The 20,220-nt window shown below is 64.4% G+C and overlaps 1 protein-coding gene across 2 annotated transcripts in view; it reads left to right on the plus strand.

Annotated features, from left to right (window-relative positions):
• The window catches only part of CUX2 (cut like homeobox 2), a 77,797-nt gene extending 58,945 nt beyond the window's left edge, over positions 1-18,852 (plus strand). For both annotated transcript variants that reach the window (XM_067306918.1, XM_067306917.1), the window contains 18 exons: positions 3,518-3,655; positions 3,814-3,928; positions 5,134-5,210; positions 5,315-5,381; positions 6,839-6,887; positions 7,620-7,727; positions 7,968-8,159; positions 8,323-8,381; positions 8,472-8,520; positions 8,610-8,709; positions 9,027-9,683; positions 10,648-10,749; positions 13,127-13,893; positions 14,173-14,332; positions 15,471-15,740; positions 16,153-16,341; positions 16,506-16,779; positions 18,036-18,852. In XM_067306918.1, the coding sequence (XP_067163019.1) occupies positions 3,518-3,655; positions 3,814-3,928; positions 5,134-5,210; positions 5,315-5,381; positions 6,839-6,887; positions 7,620-7,727; positions 7,968-8,159; positions 8,323-8,381; positions 8,472-8,520; positions 8,610-8,709; positions 9,027-9,683; positions 10,648-10,749; positions 13,127-13,893; positions 14,173-14,332; positions 15,471-15,740; positions 16,153-16,341; positions 16,506-16,779; positions 18,036-18,771 (4,109 nt within the window). In that variant the 3' untranslated portion in view covers positions 18,772-18,852. The remainder of the gene's footprint in view (positions 1-3,517; positions 3,656-3,813; positions 3,929-5,133; positions 5,211-5,314; positions 5,382-6,838; positions 6,888-7,619; positions 7,728-7,967; positions 8,160-8,322; positions 8,382-8,471; positions 8,521-8,609; positions 8,710-9,026; positions 9,684-10,647; positions 10,750-13,126; positions 13,894-14,172; positions 14,333-15,470; positions 15,741-16,152; positions 16,342-16,505; positions 16,780-18,035) is intronic.
• The last annotated feature ends 1,368 nt before the right edge of the window (positions 18,853-20,220 follow it).

Here is a 20,220-nt window from a genome sequence, read left to right on the forward strand (position 1 = left end):
ATGCACACGGATACACACATGCACACGTGCACACACGCATACAGATACACACATGGATACACACACGCCCACGGATACACGCACGCACGCCCCGGCGCTGCTCCGGTGCAATCTCGACACGCTCTCTGCTTCTCCCCATCCTTGCTCCCGCGGTTCCCGTCCGTCCCGCGCGCTCCCTTCCCCGCTCCCGGCTCGTCCCCGTCCCGCCTCGCTGCGGATCCTCCCTCCCGCCGGTTTGTCCCATCGGTTGCGCGCCCGTGCGTCTCTCGACGGGCGGACTCTTGGTGGAATACTTCGGAAGCGCCGCATAAGTCCTGATTCGACATTTTCTGCTTTGAATGGCTGCTGTCAACACAAATCTCTGGCAGCGCCTGCAACGGAGCCTGATTGCTCAGCAAGTATTTTGATAAGTGAGCTGGCTGCGTGTCTGTAATTACGGGAGAAAACCGTAAATCTTTGGGATATTGTTCACACAGATGTGGCGCGAAGGGAAGGGGGGGGGGAGCAGTAAAATGTGTTAAAAGCATAATTAATGTCGTCGTCGTTGGGGATGATTTGATTTAAGGCCGACTTTGGCTCGCGGAGGGTTTCGCAGGGCTCTGGCGGGCGGGTTGCGGCAGGTCGGGACGGGGCGGCGCGAGAGGCGCCGCGGCGGCGTGGGGCCACCGAGGGCCCCCGCTGCTGCCGGGCCGGGTGGAGGCGCGGAGCGGCGGCAGATGACGGGATGCGGGTGCTGCCGTCGAGGGTGCCGCGTGCCGCGACGGCTCCCCGCGCCCCCAGCCGAGCCGGGATGCGTCCCGCTGCCCCGGGACCCTCCCGCACCACCGCTGCTGCCAAAAGCACGTACAACATCGCCAGCTAGCGGCAAGACCTTTTATATAAATATATAGAGAGAGAGAGGGAGAGAGCATAAGGCAGAGCGATGCCGGAGCCTGGGCGGGGGGTTCGTTTTGCAGCAGACCCGCTGTTTCCCGCGCGGTATTCGGGACCGAGCGGTGCCACGCAGGCAGTCGGCGACGCTGTGGGTCGCCCTGTGGGGTCCGGTGCCGCCGGGGGGGGGGGGACAACCCGGCTGCCGCCAGCCCCTCTCCCGCGGGATGGACCGCGTCACCCTGGCACGGTCAGAATAACCCCGCTGGGCTTTCCGCATCGCCGTCGTCGCGGCTGGCACCCGGGGCGAAGGATGGGCGTCGCGCCGCCTGCGCTCGCGAAGCCTTTCGCAGGCCTTTCCAGCTCCGCTCCGGAAATATATCATCCCGGGATAAGCGGCTCCACAGGGAGAGGAGCGGCAGGAGAACACGGCAGCTGCGTGTCAGCGCCGGCGCCGTGGCTCGAGGAAGCAGGAGGGAAAATGCTGACCCGCGAAAAATCCCCCCCCCCGGCGCTTTATCGCTCCTGCGCCGTCTCTCTCGTTAGGGAGGCGAGAGGAGGCGCCGGCGCCGCTCGCCTCGGGGACCTGCCCGGCTCCTGTCCCCGCGGGCGGCCGGCGGGACGCGCGGAGGGAGCCTCCCCCCCCCCGGCCCCCGCCGCCCCGAGCGCCGGGCTTAATTACCCGTGTCGTTATCTGGGCTCGCGTGGTCACTGACGTTGTTAACGGCTGTGAAATCAGCCGGTGTGCGGGAAACGGCCATCCACCCTTCGCGGGGCTGGGAGTTTCAGGCCGGATGGCGGGATTGCAACGCTCTTCGGGCCCCTGCGGCCGGCCGGATCGGAGCGCGATGCACCTCCGAGCCTGGATGCCGCCGGGAACCCAGCCCGGGAAGAGCGGAGAGCATTCCCGGCCGTCCCTTCCTGCAGCTCAGCGGGACGGTCAGCCGCAGGGGGCCGTGTCCCATGGCTCCCAGATGCACCGGGGTCTCCGTCGCCTCCCTCGGAAAGCTGACGGGTGTTATTCCCTACGGCGTGCTTCGGGAAGGGGCCGCGCGCCACCCTGCTGCTTTGGGAGATGCCAGCCCCAGTGGGAGCAGGCGCTCTCCGTGCTTCTTTCCCAAGGCGCCCCTGCGTCGTTCCCCAGCGCCTCAAACGATCCCTTCGGATGGGGCGAGCGGGAGCCCCGGCACGGCCCTTCGGCCCGCTCCGCGCCGGCCTCCGCCTGGGAATTACCTAGCAGAAGAGCTGCCCCTTCCTCCCGCCCGGAGCGGAGGCAGCCAGTTGTTCGGTTCTTTTTTTTTCCCCATTACAGTTATTATTTTTTTCGCCCTTGGACACGTGCCACGAGCGTGCGCCGTACAGCAGCGCGCCCAGCTCCGTCCCACTTCCCTGTTTATCTAACTTCTTGACTCGGGAGAATTTGATTCTATTTTCTTTCCTCTCCTCTTTTAAAAAAAGAAAAAAATCTAGACCTATATTAACCTGGCTCGATAGGAGGCATTTTCTTGAACTTATTAAAAAATCCAGACTTGTAAATTAATTTGTTCGTGTTGTACAATGGCAGTGCAGATGGACTCATTAGCATGCACACAACAAATAATTATAGATGAATTTTTAGCTGGCCTGCTTAATGGGCTTGCTGGGTTAATTATGTCAATGTATAATTACATCAGCCCTGGGAGACATAATGGCACACCCTGCTGAGCAGGCGCTGGCTAAGGACGGCGTAGCGCTGACGGAGGGGAGGCGCGCGGCCCCGCGCGCACCTGCTCGCCTCCGCGCCGCCCCCCTCGTCTGCGCCCCGCCGCGGCCACCGGCGTCCCGAGGTGGCCACCGGGGTCCTGGAGTGGCCGAGGCTGCAGGGGTCTCGGGGTGGCCACCGGGGTCCTGGGGTGGCCACCGCCACGGTGGTCCTGAAGTGGCCACCAGGGTCCCCAGGTGGCCACGGCTGCTGGGGTCTCGGGTTGGCCGCCGGGGTCCCGGGTTGGCCACCGCCACGGTGGTCTAGAAGTGGCCACCGGAATCTCGGGATGGCCACGGCTGTGGGAGTCTCGTGTGGCCACTGCTGCAGGGGTCCCGAGGTGACCTCTGCCACAGCACTCTTGCGGTGGCCACCAGGGTCTTGGGGTGGCCACTGCCACAAGGGTCTTGGGGTGGCCACTGGGTTGCCAGGATGGCCGCCACCACACAGGTCCCAGGGTGGCCACTGGAGTCCTGGGCTGGCCACCACCGCTGCTGGGGTCCCAGGGTGGCCACTACCGCTGTGCAGGTCCCAAGGTGGCCACTGCCGCGGGGGTCTCAAGGTGGCCACCAGGGTCCCGGGGTGGCCATTGGGTTGCCAGGGTGGCCACCACTGCATGGGTCCCAGGGTGGCTACTGGAGTCTTGGGCTGGCCACCACCACCACGGGGGTCCCAGGGCAGCCACTGCCGCTGCGCAGGTCCCAGAGTGGCCACCGCCACGGAGGTCATGGGGTGGTTGCCGCCGTGAGGGTCCTGGGCTAGCCACCACCGCCACCGGGGTCCCACGGTGGCCACCAGGGTGCTGGGGTGGCCACGGGTCCCGGCCCAGGCAGCTGCCGGGAGGGTGGGCGAGGGCCCGGCGGCGCCCATCCCGGCCCCTCACCGCCTCCGTCCTCTCTCCCGCAGACCCCGCGCCGGTGCTGGAGGCCGCCCGGAGCTTGGAGGACCGGCTGCAGCAGCTCCAGCGCCTCGAGCCGCCCAACCCGCCCGCGAAGGACCTCGGCCGCCCGTGGAAGAAGCACCCGGAGCCCGTCGGCACCCGAGGTAGCTCCCGCGCGGGCGCCGCGGCCCGGCTGCGCTCCCCTAACGCGCCGCGGCGGAGCGAGCGCGGGCTCGGGGCCGCGTCCGGGCAGCCCCCTCGCCCCCGGGCTGCTCCGTTCCCCCCGGCTCGTGCCGCCTCCGTGAGCTCCGTCCCCCCACAGAGGGAGCGTCTCCGGCTGGGCTCGCCGCGGCGGACGAAAGCGGCCTCGCGGGCACCAACAGCAAAGCACTTTTCGCAGAAACCTTGTTGCAGAGAAATGAGGCAGAAAAGCAAAAGTACGTGAGTAGTCGGGGAAAGGGGCCTTTAAAGCGGAAAGTAAATGTCATTTTAGCTGCTGCTCGTCCTGCCTCGAAACCTGGCTGGTACGTTGGCGGCGGTCTCGGTGCTCAGAGCGTCCGTCTGCCCGTCCTCGCTTGCCGGGGTTTATCGGGCGTCTCCGAGGCTGGACGGGTCCGGGGTCCGTGCCGGGCTGCCCAGGGCAGCGCCGGCCCCCGGGGTCTCCCCACGCGGGGGCCGAGCGAGCCGCGGCCCCGGCCCCTCGCCGGATTTCTCCGCCGCGCTGTTTTGCTCGGACAAATCAGTTAAATCCAGGTCGGCGGATGAACCTCATTAAACGTCCTTTTAATTTCGACGCTCCTGACTTTCCCGGTGGCGCGTTTAATGGAGCTTCATTGTTATTCCTTAACACGCTGCACCGGTAAACAAATGAGGAATCTTTAAAGCCTAAATTGCAGATCTCTCCGAGTAAGTTCCTGGCAAGTGCAAGCTATAAATAATGCAGAATAACTTTTCCCTGATTGCTTCCCCCCCTCAAATTAATTAGAGGAGGGGGCGGATTGCCATCCCCCCTCGGAGGGATCTCGGTGCGCGCTTCCCTTCCCGGCTCAGAAACCCCCCGGCCTGTCCCGGGGACGATGCCGTGCGGGGACGCGGGGTGTCCGCAGCCCCGCGCGGCCGGTGCCGAGGGCTCGGCGGGTGCTGGGGAGCCGAGGACGCCGCCGGAGGGCTGTCGGCGGCGTGGCGGGTGGGTGCTCCGCGCACCGGCTCCGCAGCAGCGGCGCTCGCTCCCCTCTTCCCGTTTCTCCTCTTTTCTCCCGCCACCTCTTAATTCTTCTTAATGAATCCTTTGTTAAGAAATTTGCGTCTGGGCTGCGATCCAACGTGCCGTTTTCAGCCTGAAGTGAGTTTTTACAGCCAGGGCTATAAACCCCTTGAAATCAAGGCTTTTAATGGAAACTTTGATAACAGCGATGGCGTGAAAACGTCTCTGCTGCAATAACTGTGCGTTTCGCCCAGCATCACTGAGCGATGGCTTTTAAGAATGGGGTAAAAGAGAGGAAATAGCAAACTGGGTGGCGAGCGAGTGCGGCGGAGGGTGGGCGCGCGCCGGCCGGGGAAGAGCTGTCGTCCCCGGGGGGGGGGGGGGGGGGGATGACGCCCGCGCGGGCGCGAGCAGCTTCTGATGCGCTTGTGCTCGCAGGGGGCTGCAGGAAGCACAGATCACTTTGGCCGCTCGCCTGGGGGAAGCAGAGGAGAAGATCAAAGTGCTGCATTCAGGTAGGGGCAGCGCGGGCGCGGGGCAGCCCTGCGCGCCGGCCCCTCCGCCTCCCGCGGCGCCCGCCGCCTCCTCACCCGCTCTCTTTGCTCTTCCCGCTGGCCAGCGCTGAAGGCAACCCAGACGGAGCTGCTCGAGCTGCGATGTAAATACGACGAAGAAGCCGCCTCGAAGTAAGTCGCCGCTCTGCTGCGGAGCCAAATCCTGGCCTGCCTGAGCGAGCCGGGGTCTTTCTCCGGCCCACGGCTTGCCAAGGGAAGGAGCTGGTCCTCCAGGACAGGAGTTTGAGCAGACGCTGGGCAGGTGCCGGCAGCCCTGCCGTGGCCCATCCCGCGCAGGGATCCCTGTCCCGGCTCGCGCGCTGGGCAGATCTCCCTCCCGACCCGTCCCGCCGTCGCTGGTGGCCAAGGGCGGCTGCATCTCCCGGCCGGGTTCGCGTGGCCTTCGGGGGCGCCCAGTCCGTGCAGGCTGCTCCCTCCGTTCGGGACGGGCGGTTACGTGCCGTTTGGAGGTTTTCCCCTGTGCTTAATTTAAGAGCTCCCACCAAAGCAGCCAGCACAGAGCGGGCGTCCCCAGCACGCCTGGCCCCGTGGCATCGTCTCCGAGTTTGCTTCTGGGGCTGATGTGGCAAGAGCTAGACCAGTGATGGGGAAAACGCTCGGCTGCCTCTGGGCTGAGCCCCGCTGTCCCCGCGCGCCTGGGTCGGGGTCACCAGCGGGCACCTCTCGTGGTGGTGCTCCGGCCACGTGGGTGCATCGCGTTGGGTGCTCCCCGGGGCAGCGGACACGTGCTGAAGCGATTTGCGGCTGGGACTTGAGAACGGCTTTGAGACTAGGTCCGTTTTCGAGTTGTCCCCAGACTCCGTTCGCGTGCCCGAGGCTCAGCTCAGCGTCCACGAGGGCCAGGTAGCGCCCGCGTCCGAGCCGTGGCCCGGCAGAGACGTGTCTGCGAGGTGTGCAGACGGCTCAGGGAGCTCCTGCTGCTGCTCAGATACGTTAAGCGACCGCGGGAGCCTCCGAGTCCCGGTCGCTCCTTAGGTCTTCCCGAGACGTGTGTTGTGCCCTCAGGCTTCGGAGCAGCGCCCGTGGAGCGGCCGAGCGTGCTGTAGGCACGTGGGCAATAATACAGGGAAGTGGGTTCTTCCATCGGCTCCGGGCCTGCTCCATCCCTCCAGACCCGGAGATGTTCTCCCTTGGGCTCTGTATGTTCTCCCTTCCCGGGTTTCCAGCAGCAGGCAGAGCTCAGCCCGTGGATTGCATTTCACAGCCCCCTCTGCTTCACCAGACGTACATTTGCACGTTCTTATTTTTGTTGGTCGGGTGCCATTTATTTTTTAGTCGAGCGCGTCTTGTCCCCCGCTCCGGCTCTCGCCAGCCGCAGAGCCGGACGCTTACGGCTGCTCGGACGTTGGGCTGCTCTCGCGAGCGCAGCGGCACAGAGAGCTGCCGCCGCCGCCGCGGCCCCGGGGGCTGGAGCGGAGCCCAGCTCGTTACCTGCGTTAACCTCGGCCCGTCCCGGCAGCGGGCAAGGGAAAACCAGATGGGAAGCGCGGCGGGAAGCTCCGCTCGCTGCGCGGGAGCCGCTGCATGCGGAGCCGCTGCGGCTGACGCCTCTTGCTTTGCGGTCGCAGGGCGGACGAAGTGGCGATGATCATGACGAACCTCGAGAAAGCCAACCAGGTGAGCAGAGCCGGCTCTTTTAGCGAGCGCAGAACGAATTCCCCGTTTCCTCCCCTCCGCGCTCAGCCGCGACCCGTGCGCCCCAAGGAGCCCGCGGGACCTGCACCCCCCCCCCTCCTCCCCAAATCTGGCTGGCCCTGAAGTTTGTCCCCAAAAACGGTCCGAGGCTCTGCGGGGAGGCAGGCGGCTGCCCGCGGCCCCGAGGGGTTCATGCCACCACGGCTGGGCTGGGCTCCCCCAAACGGTTGTGCCGCGGTTCCTCTGAAGCAGCCCCGCGGAGGATCCCGCGCCCCGGGCGGACCCCTCGTCTCTCGCTGGTGCTCGGGTGCATTTCAGCTGCTGGCTTTTACGCGTTTAACGCCTCCAGCCTCCGTCTTGGGTGTTTTCGGGCAGCACCGGTGCAGGGGTGAGAGCAGGATGACCCGCATCAACCTGTGCTGGTCTCGGGCGTAATTATTTCTCGTTGCTTGCGTTTCCCTTCGTTAGTTTTGTTTAATCCTGGAAGCGCGGGTGCAAGTAAACACGTGCAGATAATAAAAGGGGCCTGAAGGGCCCTTGGCGTGTAAATAGGGCCTTTCGGCGTCGTGCAGGCGGTCCGCGGCCGGCGCACGGGGACGACCCGTTCCTGCCGCGAGCGCGCGGGGGATGTTTTACGCTGATGCTGGCGCTAGCAGGGGGCTCCGGCGGGCGAAGCGGGGCGCCCGGCCTGACGCCCTTCCTCCTCTCTTGCAGCGAGCGGAGGCGGCCCAGCGGGAGGTGGAGAGCCTGCGGGAGCAGCTGGCCTCCGTGAACAGCTCCCTGCGCCTGGCCTGCTGCTCTCCGCAGGGGGCCGGCGGCGGGGTGAGGAGCCCCCCCACCCCCCCGTGGGGTTCGGGAGCCACCCAGGCACCTTGCCGGGAGGGATTCAGGCCGTTCTGCACCGTCGGGGCATGGGGCGTAGCGTCGGCTGGGGACCCCGCTCCCACGTCTCCTGCCCCTCGCTTTGCCTTTCCCGGCCCGCGGGCACCGAGCAGAGCCCCGGCCGCTCGCCCCCCCTCCCCGGCCGGGCCGCGGTGCTGACGGTGTCCCCTCTCCCGGCAGGACAAAGTGAACTATTCCATGTGCTCAGGGTCGAGGCTGGAGGCAGCTCTGGCCGCCAAGGACCGGGAGATCCTGCGGCTGCTCAAGGACGTGCAGCACCTCCAGAGCTCGCTGCAGGAGCTGGAGGAGTCCTCGGCCAACCACATCGCCGAGCTGGAGGGGCAGCTGGCCGCCAAGAACGAAGCCATCGAGGTGAGCGCCTGGCCCCGGCGGCGCCCGGCCGTGGGGCTGCCCGAGCCGTCGCTCGGTGCCTTCGCCGATCTGCGTGGGGCCGGACGCAGCCCGCGGCGCCGGGGGAGCTCCGTTCGTCGCTCCGCGCACGGAGCTGCGCTCACTCCCCCCTTCTCCTCCGCAGAAGCTGGAGGAGAAACTGCAGGCCCAGGCGGACTACGAGGAGATCAAAACGGAGCTGAGGTAGGGCACGGCGGGCGCCGGCTCCCTCCCCTGCCCGGCACCGCTGCGGCGCGTTTCCCAGCCCGCCTGACCCTCCCGTTCCTCTCCCAGCATCTTGAAAGCGATGAAGGTGGCGTCCGCGAGCTGCAGCCTTCCGCAGGCAAGTGCCCTCGGCCGCGGCGCCCGTGCCGGCTCTGCCCTAGCCGCTTGCTCCGTAACCCTTCCCCGCCTCCGTTTCCCTCTTTTCAGAGCATGTCAAAGCCGGAGGAGGCGCTGCTCCTAGGCAAGGAGGCTTTCTACCCCTCTCAGAAATACCTGCTGGAGAAGCCGAGCCTGCTAGCCAGCACTGGTAGGGTAACAGCATTTACCCGGGGCTTTTCGATTTGTACGCGCGCGCGTTTTGTGCCGTTTGGGTTTATATTCGGATCCTCCCCTTGCCGTGTGTCCGTGCTCCTCCCTGGATGCCAGTGCGGCGGGCGGGAAGGTCTCCGAGCGGAGCCAGGACTCCTGGGTCCTCTTGGGTGCCCCAAGGACTTCCTTGCCCGGGGCGCCTCCGGGGAGCCGGGAACACGGCCGGGAGCGGAGCCGGGTGGGGGAAACGGAGGCAGGTGGCCCGGCGGGCGCCCGGCGCTATAGTGCCTGCCCACCTCTCTCGTTGCTCTCTAGAGGAGGATCCCTCCGAAGACGAGGCGGTGAGGGAGTCCCTGGGCCTGGAGCAGCCGTACCCGTCCCCGCAGCAGCTCTCGCACGCCCCGGCCGACGAGCCCTCCTCGCCGGCGCCCGGCCCGCCGCCCCACGGCCCCGGCCCGGCCCCCGAGGGCCAGCGGACTTTCTCGCTGTCCCCCTTCCCCGGCGCGGCGCCCGGCGAGAGGCTCCCGGCGGACACCCTGCTCCCCAAGCCCGTCCCGCCGGCCGGCTACAAGAGCGAGAGCGCCGGGGGGCCGCCCTTCGCCTCCGCCTACTTCGCCGGCAAGGGGAGCGGGGCGCCTGGCGGCAACACCGGCACCGGCACCGCGCCGGCCAGCGACGCCAGCCCCGCCGGCGAGCAGTGCGAGGGCAGCGCCGCCGACGAGGAGCAGCTCGACACGGCCGAAATCGCCTTCCAGGTGAAGGAGCAGCTGCTGAAGCACAACATCGGGCAGCGGGTCTTCGGCCACTACGTGCTGGGGCTGTCGCAGGGCTCCGTCAGCGAGATCCTGGCCCGGCCCAAGCCCTGGCGCAAGCTGACGGTGAAGGGCAAGGAGCCGTTCATCAAGATGAAGCAGTTCCTGGCGGACGAGCAGAACGTGCTGGCTCTGAGGACAATCCAGGTGCGCCAGAGAGGTGAGTGGCCCCGGCGCCGCGCAGCGCCGGCTGCCCCGTCCCATCCCATCCCATCCCAGCCGGGCAGGCCGGGAAACCCGCAGGAGACACCCAGGGATTATTTCTCGCCGTGCCCAGCTTGCCAGGGTGCCGCCGGGTCGGAGCCAGCCGCCGGGCAGGATGAGGTCCCGGCAAATCGTAACAATTAAAAACAAGCCGTCACGGAAGCCGCGAGCCCGAATGCGCTTTGCTCGTTTATCCTGACAAGAGCCATTTAATTATTCATTAGCGTGTTTCTTCGCATATGAATCAATGCGCTCGGGAATGTTTTGTTAAAATAATGAAGCCTTAATACTGCGGGACGTTGGTACGGTGTCGGCACCGCCATGAAATAATGATGCCCCGCAGCGCCTTCCCGCGCTGGCGCTGGCTCCGGTCCTGCCGGCCTCCAGCCCAGGTGGCGAGGCGAGGCGAGGGGAAACCGAGGCATGGCACAGGGGCCGCTCACCCCGCCACCGCGCGTCTTTGTCCGCCTGCCCCAAACCTGCCTCCTTTCCGCTCCCGCGCGCTGCCCAGCACCGGTGGAGCGCTCCCGGGCATCTCCCTGGCAGGAGGCCGTTTTCCTCCCCGGAAATCCAGCTGCTTTGCAAATCCAAGCAAAGCACAGGGACCTTGTGCCAGCGTTAGCCCTTCGTCCGGCACAGCTGGGAGGGCACGGATACGGCGCGGAGCCGGGAAGCCCCCTGCGATCAGGGCGGTCTCTCCCCCCGCACGCCGGGCTGCAGACGAGGAGGCGAAAGCTGCCAGCGGAGCTACCTGGGCTCCCTTCGCTCTGACTAGTGACTAATCGGGAGTGACAGTTTTCTTAAAACCAGCATCTCTAAAAATAACTGAACACGAGCAGCAGTAAATACTGCCTGACATACAAGCGGAGCTTGTAAAACCAGCGCCGGTGACAAATCTGTTATCGTGCCTCTTTGATCAGGTAGCATCACGCCGCGGATCAGAACGCCAGAAACCGGCTCTGACGACGCCATCAAAAACATCCTGGAGCAGGCGAAGAAGGAGATCGAGTCGCAGAAGGGAGGTAGGTGCAGCCGTGCCGCGCTGGGAGGCCCCGGAGCTGCCCCGTGGATCCCGGTGGCGAGAAGCTCCCGGTCACCCCGTTTGCACCCCTGGCTCTGCACTGCGAAGGACCAAGCCCTCCCCAGACATCCCGACCTTCCTGTTCTGGCCCCAAAACGCGGCTCCTCCTCTGGACCCACCTCACAGCCCGCCAAGGCAGCGTTTTGTGAAACCGGGTCTCTTCTCAGGTGTCTCAGATCACCGGTGACATCTGAACACCTTGATGTTTCGTTGAACTTTTAGGGCTGTGCTCATCGGCCTGCTCGCCCCTGGCACTCAGGTTGTCCTTCCAGGGCTGCCCTCGGGAAAGCAAGGCAGCCAGCAGAAGCCTTCGACTCCCTGCGCGGGGGGGTTTACCTCCTCTGGGAAACGTTAGGAGCCTGCAAATCACAAAAGGTTGAGACATCCTTCCCCAGAGAAAGGTTTGGGCTTTCGGAGCCCAAATGTAGATGCCCTGAGCTTGGAAATGCTTTCTTACCCCAAGGATCCCTCGCAGGTCCTGGTGTCCCTGCAGGCGTCACCTGGGGCACTGTCACTGTGGGCAGCCCGTGGGGACCTTGGCTGCAAGCAGGAGCCTGGACCAAGATGGCAGGGCCAAACTGGGCTTTTGGGGGCGTTTCTCCTGCTCGGATGTATGATCTGGAGCAGGGACCTGTTGGGGGCCTTCCCGGTTGGACTGGATCTCCAGGGCGCTGGGCAGTGTCATTTTGTCACCTCCCTGCCCGCAGTCGTGATGAAAAGTGAAACGCTGACCTAAGGACATCCGTAGAAAATATTTAGGGATCACAGTGAAACGAAATCATGTTAAATGTTGTTAGAGATGAAGCTTTCCCACGTGATTGAGTGCTGCGGTGCCTCCGTGCCGTCGCGAGGCTCCTTCTAAACAGAGGCCCTTTTGCATCGGGGCTTTTAGGAACTTCGGACCTAACCTCTCCCTTCCCCCCTCCCGAAACAGATGATTAAATGAGAACGCGCAATCCATATGGCGTGAGGAATCATTAAACCAGCTGTGCGCACAGTCAATTACAAGAAATGAAATACATTAAAACAGGTAGTCTGCTGAGAAAGCAGAATCCCTGAGAATTAAATTAGACAAGAATGATGGAAAAACAGACGGGGAAAACAAACATGTTTGTATATTGCCATCGTTGTTAATAGGATTTACTCTGCAATCGTCGAAACAGAATCCCAGTTATATATGTAGCTTTCAGAGCGTTTGCTTTGTTGGGTGCTGCCGTCCACGCTACCCGGCCGATTTCTGCGCTTATAATCTGCCAAGCAGTCCCCGCGGAGCTGAAATCGCCCGCCTTGCTTGTCTGCCTGAAGGAGAACACTATTAACAAGATCTGGATCAAATCCCCTTTCGCCTGCGTTTTGAGTTATGGCAACATTTTAAAACAATGCGCTGAAAAAAGAAAAGCTGCAGTACTTAGAAGAGCATCAAAAATCGCCTTCTGGCGTGAAGATCGAGGACATGCCATGCAAACAGCTGTACTGGCACCAGGCTAATCCCAGCTCCAGGAGAGGCCCGGGATGCACATTCACAGGCAGCCTGGAAATTCCCGTTCCTTCCAGCGAGGTGTGAACTTCCCACCCAGGCTGGAATGATTTACGTGCGTGCCATGCTAAGCAAAAGCTGTTCTGTTAATAAATAAAGGCAAGGGAAGGAAATGCAATTAACAGCCAATCTCGCTAGGGTTTAAGGGGATTAAAAAAAGCAACGAGCAAAACAACCCCCCGAGTCCTCGTGCTGGGGGAGCCGGGTCCCAGGACGATGCTCGGCGCCGGCCTCGCAGCGAGGCTCTCCGGGCCGGGCTCTCCGCTCCAGGCCTCTTCCCGGGGCACAGGGGCACTTTGCTCGCTCCCGCACACCGGGAACGCTCGCAGGCTCGATCCCACGGGCGGTTTGTCAGGAGCTGATCCTATTCGCTCGGATCCTGTCCAGCTCAGCAGCCGCGGAGCGCGCCGTCCCCAGGGCCCGTGTCCGTAGAAAGGGAAGAATCATTAACCCCGTTTTACAGAATCATTTACCCCGTTTTAAAACCGAGGCGAGAGGGGGAGAGGCGCTGGCCAGGGGCAGGAGCGCAACCGGGACCTCTTGCACCCGAACCGGGGCTGCGGCTCTGCCAGACGCCCTTCGGCAGAGAAACCCCCACCACCCGCAGAGTCGCGTCTGCCGTCCGGGAGCAGAACTCAAAACCTTCCCGCACCCTCTGCCCCGGGCCCCGCCGCGGCACGGCTCTGCCGCGAGGACGCAGCGCCGTGCCGGGGGACCCCGGGACGAGCCGCCGCGCCGCCGGCACCCTCCCCGCTCACTCCCGCTCTTCTCCTCTTTGCAGGCGAGCCCAAAAACGCCTCGGCTCCTCAGGCGGTCGCCAACGGCTCCGGCGGCACCGGCTCGGAGGACGCCATCAAGAGCATCCTGGAGCAGGCGCGGCGGGAGATGCAGGCGCAGCAGCAGGCGCTGCTGGAGATGGAGGCCGGGGCCGGGCGGCCCGGCGGCACGCCGCCCGCCGAGCGCGCCACGCTGGCCGCCGTCAGCCAGAACATCGTCCAGGCCTACATCAAGCAGGAGGACGGGAGCGGGGCTGGCCCCGGGGCCACGCCGGCGCCCCTCGCCGTCCTCTCGCCCGCCGCCTTCGTCCAGAGCATCATCCGCAAGGTCAAGTCGGAGATCGGCGACGCCGGCTCCTACTTCGACCAGCACTGGGCGGCGGAGAGGAGCCTGCTCAGCCGGCCCTACACCTCCGTGTCGCCCTCGCTCTCCTCCTCCTCCTCGAGCTACTCCAGCATGGCCAACGGCCGGGCCTGGCCCCGGGGGGACCCGGGCGAGAGCGGCGCCAACGACGAGGAGCTGCCGCCGGCTGACGACGAGCCCCACAAGGCGACGGAGATGAAGTCGGAGGGGGCTGAGCCGCAGGCCGCCGGCCGCCTCTCCTACTACCCGGCTTACGTGCCCCGGACCCTCAAGCCCACCGTGCCGCCGCTGACGCCGGAGCAGTACGAGATGTACATGTACAGGGAGGTGGACACGCTGGAGCTGACCCGGCAGGTGAAGGAGAAGCTGGCCAAGAACGGCATCTGCCAGAGGATCTTTGGAGAGAAGGTACCGGCCTGGGGTCCCCGGGGGTCCTCTCCGCTCCGGGGGCTCATCCTGCCCCCGGCGCACTGCCCGGCCCCGTGTCCCCGCCGGCGGGGCTGCCTCGGCCGCTGCCCTCCGGCTGCTCCTGCCCGGGGTCCCCGCGGGAGGACCCGGCGAGCCCGTGCCGGCCGCAGGGCAGAACGGAGAGGAGCAGAGGCGCCGCTCGGCTCGGCTCGGCTCGGCTCGGCTCGGCTCGGCTCGGCGGCCCCCGGCCCGGCCGCTTAACCTCTCCGCCGTCCCCAGGTGCTGGGCCTGTCGCAGGGCAGCGTGAGCGACATGCTGTCGCGGCCCAAGCCGTGGAGCAAGCTGACGCAGAAGGGCCGCGAGCCCTTCATCCGCATGCAGCTGTGGCTGACGGACCAGCTGGGCCAGGGCATCAGCCAGCAGCCCACCCCCTCGCAGGGTAAGTCCCCGCCGCCTGCCCCGGCCCCGGTCCCCGAGCGGCGCCGGCACCCTGCACGCGCGCTGTCGCCTCCCGGCGAGGCCCCTTTTATCCGTCTCTCCAAAGCTGCTGTTCTGACACGTCCAACTCATTCCGAACCCCCTTAATTAGTATGTTAGACAAGATAAGGCTGTTACACAGATCCTTCAAATGTTATTTTGTCAGGAATGGGTTTTGAAAGTCATCTAGTTAAGGGGAAAAAAAAGAAGAAAAGAAAAAACACAACAAAATCCTTGGCTTTGTGCCTGGAATAAAGAAGTAACTGGTTTTTTATGTTAATGTTGTGTTTTTGCTCTTTAATTATTCCGCTGTCGCCTCCTGCTCTGCAACAGCGGCCTTAGAGATTCTGCTTGTTTTTCCCCCTTTCCAAAGGCAGAGCTGCTCGCGGGCTGCCCGTGCTGCGGACGGTGCTAAACGCTAAAATCCCTGGTTGGTTCCCGCTGAGTTCCTCCCTCTCCCCTGGCCTCCGCCTCCGCTCCCTCCGTCCTCCCGGCCCAGGAGGTTTCCCACGGAAAGGGGTTCTCAGTCGGCCGCTGGTGCCAAACCCGCGGGAGACTGGCAGCCGTTCGGGAGGAGGGTCGGACTCGGAGGCACAGCGCTGCACCATGCGCCTGGCCAGTTTGGAAAACAGGGTTTTGCTCTCAGCAAAACCACCTGAAATGGTGTTTTAGGAGCACATAAACGCCTTTCCGCTGCGGCGCGCGGTGGGCAGCCGGACCCGCAGCTGGGGCGGGCGAATGGCGCATTGCAGGCGATGCTGACGCTGCGCGTGGAGGGGGTGGACTGACTGTTGCATGCTGCATTTTGGTGCTTGCAGACAGTTATGCAAGCAGAGAGGTCGTTAGCGACATCGCTTTGGAGGAACCCTGTGCTGGGGCTCACGGGGGAGGTTCGGGGGACGGGCTGGAGAGGGGCGACGGCCCCGCAGCCCCCCCGTCTCCAGCAGAGCTGCGGGCCACGCGCACGCGGCCTCCGCCGCCCGGGGAGCGGGGCAGGAGCGAGCCGATAACGTCTGCATCCCCGTGGTAAAACTGATGGGTGGGGGAGAGGCTGTCCGAAGGGCGCTGCTAACGCCTGCTCTCCCCGGCGTGTTTCGCAGCCAGCCCCGCGGAGGCCCAGCCGTCCCCCTCGCCGCCACCCAGCCCCTCGGAGCAAGACAAGGGCTCGCAGGAGCCCCTCACCCTCGCCCTGGAGAGCAGCAAGGAAAATCAGCAACCCGAGAGCCGGTCGGCCTCTGTGCTGAGCGGGAAGATCTACCCCAACAGCCAAGGGCCCGTGGGCATCCAGGAGATCGTCGCCATGTCCCCCGAGCTGGACACCTACTCCATCACCAAGAAGGTCAAGGAGGTGTTGACGGACAACAACCTAGGTGCGCACCGCCTCGGGCACGGCACTGCCTGGCTGCCGGGCTTTGCCGGCTGCCGCCGGGCTCCCGGTGCTGCCCGGCCCGGCGGGGAGCGGCGCCGGGCGGCTCTTGGGGTGCCACCTCCTCTGCTCGGCCGCACCGAGACACCTGCCCACGTGCGCTCACCTAGGCTGGCGGGGACGGGCTGCCCGTGTCCGGTGCCGCTCCTGGGTGCGTCGCCCCGCGTTTTAGCAGCCGCAGAGCCCCACGTTCTCCCCGGCCCCACGCGTTCAAGGGGAACCCGGCCGTGGGCTCGCTAGGAGCGAGGCTGCCCTGGAAACTGGGCGCATCTCCAGCGCGGGGGCAGACGGGGGTCCAGAGCTCCAGCCCCGCTGCTCCGGCCCTGCTCTAACCACCTTTGCTTCTCCTCTGCCAGGCCAGCGGCTGTTCGGGGAGAGCATCCTGGGCCTGACGCAGGGCTCGGTGTCCGATCTCCTCTCCAGGCCCAAACCGTGGCACAAGCTGAGCCTGAAGGGGAGGGAGCCCTTCGTCCGCATGCAGCTCTGGCTCAACGACCCCCACAACGTCGAGAAGCTCCGCGACATGAAGAAGCTGGAGAAGAAAGGTGAGCGGCGGGGCCATGACGCGTGCCTGGCCGGGGGGGCTTGGGGTGCTGCAGGCTGGATCCGCAGCCACCGATGCCCCGCAGCCCTCGCGGAGCGGCCGGGGCCGGCGCGGGCGACCTGGCTGTCCATCCCAGGAGCGCTGCACCGTCTCCTCTCCCCGCAGCCTACCTGAAGCGTCGCTACGGGCTGATCAGCGCCGGCTCGGACAGCGAGTCCCCCAGCGCCCGCTCGGAGTGCGCCAGCCCCAGCCTCCAGCCGCAGGACCTCAGCCTGCTGCAGATCAAGAAGCCGCGGGTGGTGCTGGCGCCGGAGGAGAAGGAAGCCTTGAAGAAGGCCTACCAGCTGGAGCCCTACCCCTCGCAGCAGACCATCGAGCTGCTCTCCTTCCAGCTCAACCTCAAGACCAACACGGTCATCAACTGGTTCCACAACTACAGGTACGGGGCGCGCGCTCGGGGGGGCCGGGCAGCACCACGACACCGATCCCCCCCGCCACCTGCGGAGACGGTGGGGCGAGGGGATGCGAGGAGCGCTGCGCCGTGCCATCGCGGCGGCATTACGGGGCCGTGGCACCTTTGCGGGCACCCTGTCCCCCTCGCCCGGCCGTGCGTCCCAGCAGCGGGGACCCAGAGCCGCTGTCGGCCCGTAGAGGTTCACGGGGCACAGGAGATCGGCCAAAAATCGGTGCGACTTTGCTATCAGATACCCATGGGAGATGTCCTACTGCTCGAGCGGGTCGGGCTGGGCGTTGGAAGCGATGGCCGTGGTGGCATCCATCCGCCACGGAGCAGCAGCCCGGCGGCGCGTGGGGGAAAGACGCCAGGGCGGATGGGACTGGGGACCGTCCCCGCGGCAGCCCAGCCTCGGCGAGCGGCACGGGCCCTTTCCCTCGGGCCGCGTCGCAGGTGTCCACCCGGCTCCCGCATCCTCCTCCCCCGTCCCAGAGACGTTTCTGGGCCGATGCGGCCAGCCTCGCGCCGTTTCACTGCTGCCCCTAGGCGAGCAGCGCAGTTGGAGGGGTCGTGCCCCCTCCAGCTCTATAAAACGGTATAAAAAGGCACATAACTGCTCGTGTCAAGTCCGCTTAGCCTCAGGCTCTCCTGGGGCAGCCCAAAGTAGATGGTAAATATTTATGGAAGCCGGCCCAAGCTTCTCTCGCGAAGCGACTGCTTGTTGGGAAGACTCAGGGGAGCGCGGGGGAGATCTCGGAAAATCGGCCTTTTTGATGAAAAGTTGACCGATGTTTTTAAATCCGAAATTTTCCACAACCTTTCCCCGTGTGTCGTTCCAGGAAAGCCACTCCTGTTCTCAGTAAACGCAACAGCCCTAAAATAAGTCTTTAAAAAAATCTTGGTTATGTAAAAAAAAAAAAAAAAAAAAAAAAAAAGGTAGTGGAAAATATTTGCAGAATTGGGTCAGTTTGGAAGGCTGCAAACTGGAAACGGCTCAAAGCGTCGCAAAACCATTTCCCCATTTTCAGGCCCGGGTAGTCTCTGCTTTCATGTGGCACCGCGGCGCTGTCAAAGGGAGCAGGGATTGAGGCCAGCGCGGGGGGAGGCCAGCGGGACGCTCGCCGCAAAACGCCGCTTCCGATTAGCGAAGCCTTTCCGAACCGCGCCACCCCCCACCCGAAACGTTTTGAGGGAGGACAAGCTGGGGTTTTCACGCCCGGCCTCTGCTTGCGTCCCCCCAGGTCGCGGATGCGTCGGGAGATGCTGGTGGAGGGCGCCCAGGACAACGACACGGACCCGGAGGCGAGCGGCGGCGGTGGCGGGACCGGCCCCGCGCAGCCCGGCGCCCAGCCGCTGAGCCCGGATTCGGACGGCGAGGAGCGGAAGCCGGCGCCGGAGGAGGGCGAGCCGCCGCGGGCCAGCGAGCCGCCGGTCAAGGTGAAGGAGGAGCGAGCCGAGGCCGGGGAGCAGGGCGGCTGCTGCGACCGCCGGGACTCGTGCAGCCCGGCCGGCGAGCCGGAGGCGGCCGCGCGCCATCCCGGCCCGCCCCGGGCCGAGCCGGCTGCCACTCAGGACGCTGCCCACGGCGCTGGCAGCCTGCCGCGGCGGGGAGGCCGGACCGGGACCGGGACCGGGACCGGGACCGCTCGGCACGCGCCCCGCGAACCCGAGGGCGGCCCGCCGCCCGACCCCGCCAGCTTCAAATCCGCCTCGGAGTCGTCGTCCCGCTGCAGCCTCGAGCTCTCCCTGAACTCGCCCTCGGCGGCCTCCTCGCCCGGCCTCGCCGCCTCCGTGTCGCCCCTGCCCTGCTCCGCCGGGCCCCTCTCCCCGGCGCTGCCCGCCGGCGCCCCGGCACCCGGCCCCCGGCTCAGCACCAGCGTCCAGCGGCGGCACGAGAAGATGGCCAACCTCAACAACATCATCCACCGCCTGGAGCGGGCCGCCAACCGCGACGAGGCCCTCGAGTGGGAGTTCTGAGCCCCGCCGCCGGCTCCCGCCACGGTGTATACATATATATATACGTCACACACACACACACACATATATATATATATATATATATATTTTGTTAAATTCACCGCGTACGGAGAGGCGAAAGGTGACCCGACCTGCTTGGTGGAGGAGAAGGAGAAGGGAAGCGCAGCCCGCGCCTGGTGGAAGGGGGCCGAGAGAACCCGCTACGAACCGACCCCGAGCTTTGTTTTAAATGTGAAAAACTGGGAACAATTTTAGAAAAAAAAAAAAAATATTTATAGACCTCTTTTAGATATTTTAATAAAAGGATACTTTGGAATTTATTAACAGCTTAAGCTGCTTTGATATTAAAGATAGCTATAAAATCAAGATGATGTAGCAGTTGTGTCATTAAATGTACACTGAAGTCTTGTAGTTTGCCACTGGATGAGATTAAAAAACAAACCTAAAAAAAAAAAAAACCCACAGAAAAGACTTACTGAACAAAGCCATCGAGAAGCACTATGAGACTGACCAAATTTAATAAACTTTTGCATAGCGGTTTTCCACATTTGTCTGTAAGACACTGCATTACTTCTACCCCATCCAGAGACTGTGTTATAGTCCGTGAAGACTCTAAATTGAAAACCTGGATGCCATCAAGTATGTATTTAGTTCTGGTGGTATGTTTTTGAAGCCTTTGTAACACAGAATGTCACGTGCAGTTGTATATGTTGTAGAAATGTCTGCAATAGCCTTCTTGAACAAGATGTAGCATGGTACATAAGCGGTTCCTTGCACTTCCTCTACTTAGCCCCCGCGACAGAGCCGGACCGACGGCAGCGACCCCAGCTCTTTGGCGGCGAAGCTTCGCGTCCGGTTAAAAAAGGAAAAAAACGCCAAACCAAACCGACCGAGCGACGTAACCTGGTAGAGAGAGATGGGAGAGGGCCCTGGTGTAACGACGTCTCGGGCCGCTCCAGTTCGCCGGGCTTCCCGGCGGTCCTGACGGCGGGCGCGTGATCCCTCGGCCGGAGCCCGTCCCTCCGTGGTCTTGGTCCGGTTGAAAAGAAAAAGCGAAAGAGAAGGAGCCTCCGCGCTTTGCCCCCTCGAGCACCAGTGCTTGGGGACAAGCACTCAAAAAATATAAAACGCCACCTTCCCCGGGGCTCGAGCGAGTCCGCCTGGGCGGGAGCCGCTTCCCGCCGTGGTTTCTCCTCGCGTCGGATCCGGCTTTTGAGGCTGAAGCACTTTTTTTTTTGGTCCCTCGGCTTAGGGCAGGTGGGAAGAGCGCCAAGGCAGGAGGAGCATCCTCGCGGCTCGGATCCGCCTCCGGGCAGCGGCTCTCACAGCGCCCGCGTGCCGGGGAGCTGCCGTCCCGCGATCCGACCCGCCTTTCAGAGACGAACGGGGACGTGAGTTGTGTCGGGCTGTTCCGCCCCGTTTTCCGTTTGCCGATTTCCTTGATGCATT

This window comes from Apteryx mantelli, chromosome 17, assembly GCF_036417845.1.
Source record: "Apteryx mantelli isolate bAptMan1 chromosome 17, bAptMan1.hap1, whole genome shotgun sequence".
NCBI classification, from domain to species: domain Eukaryota; kingdom Metazoa; phylum Chordata; class Aves; order Apterygiformes; family Apterygidae; genus Apteryx; species Apteryx mantelli.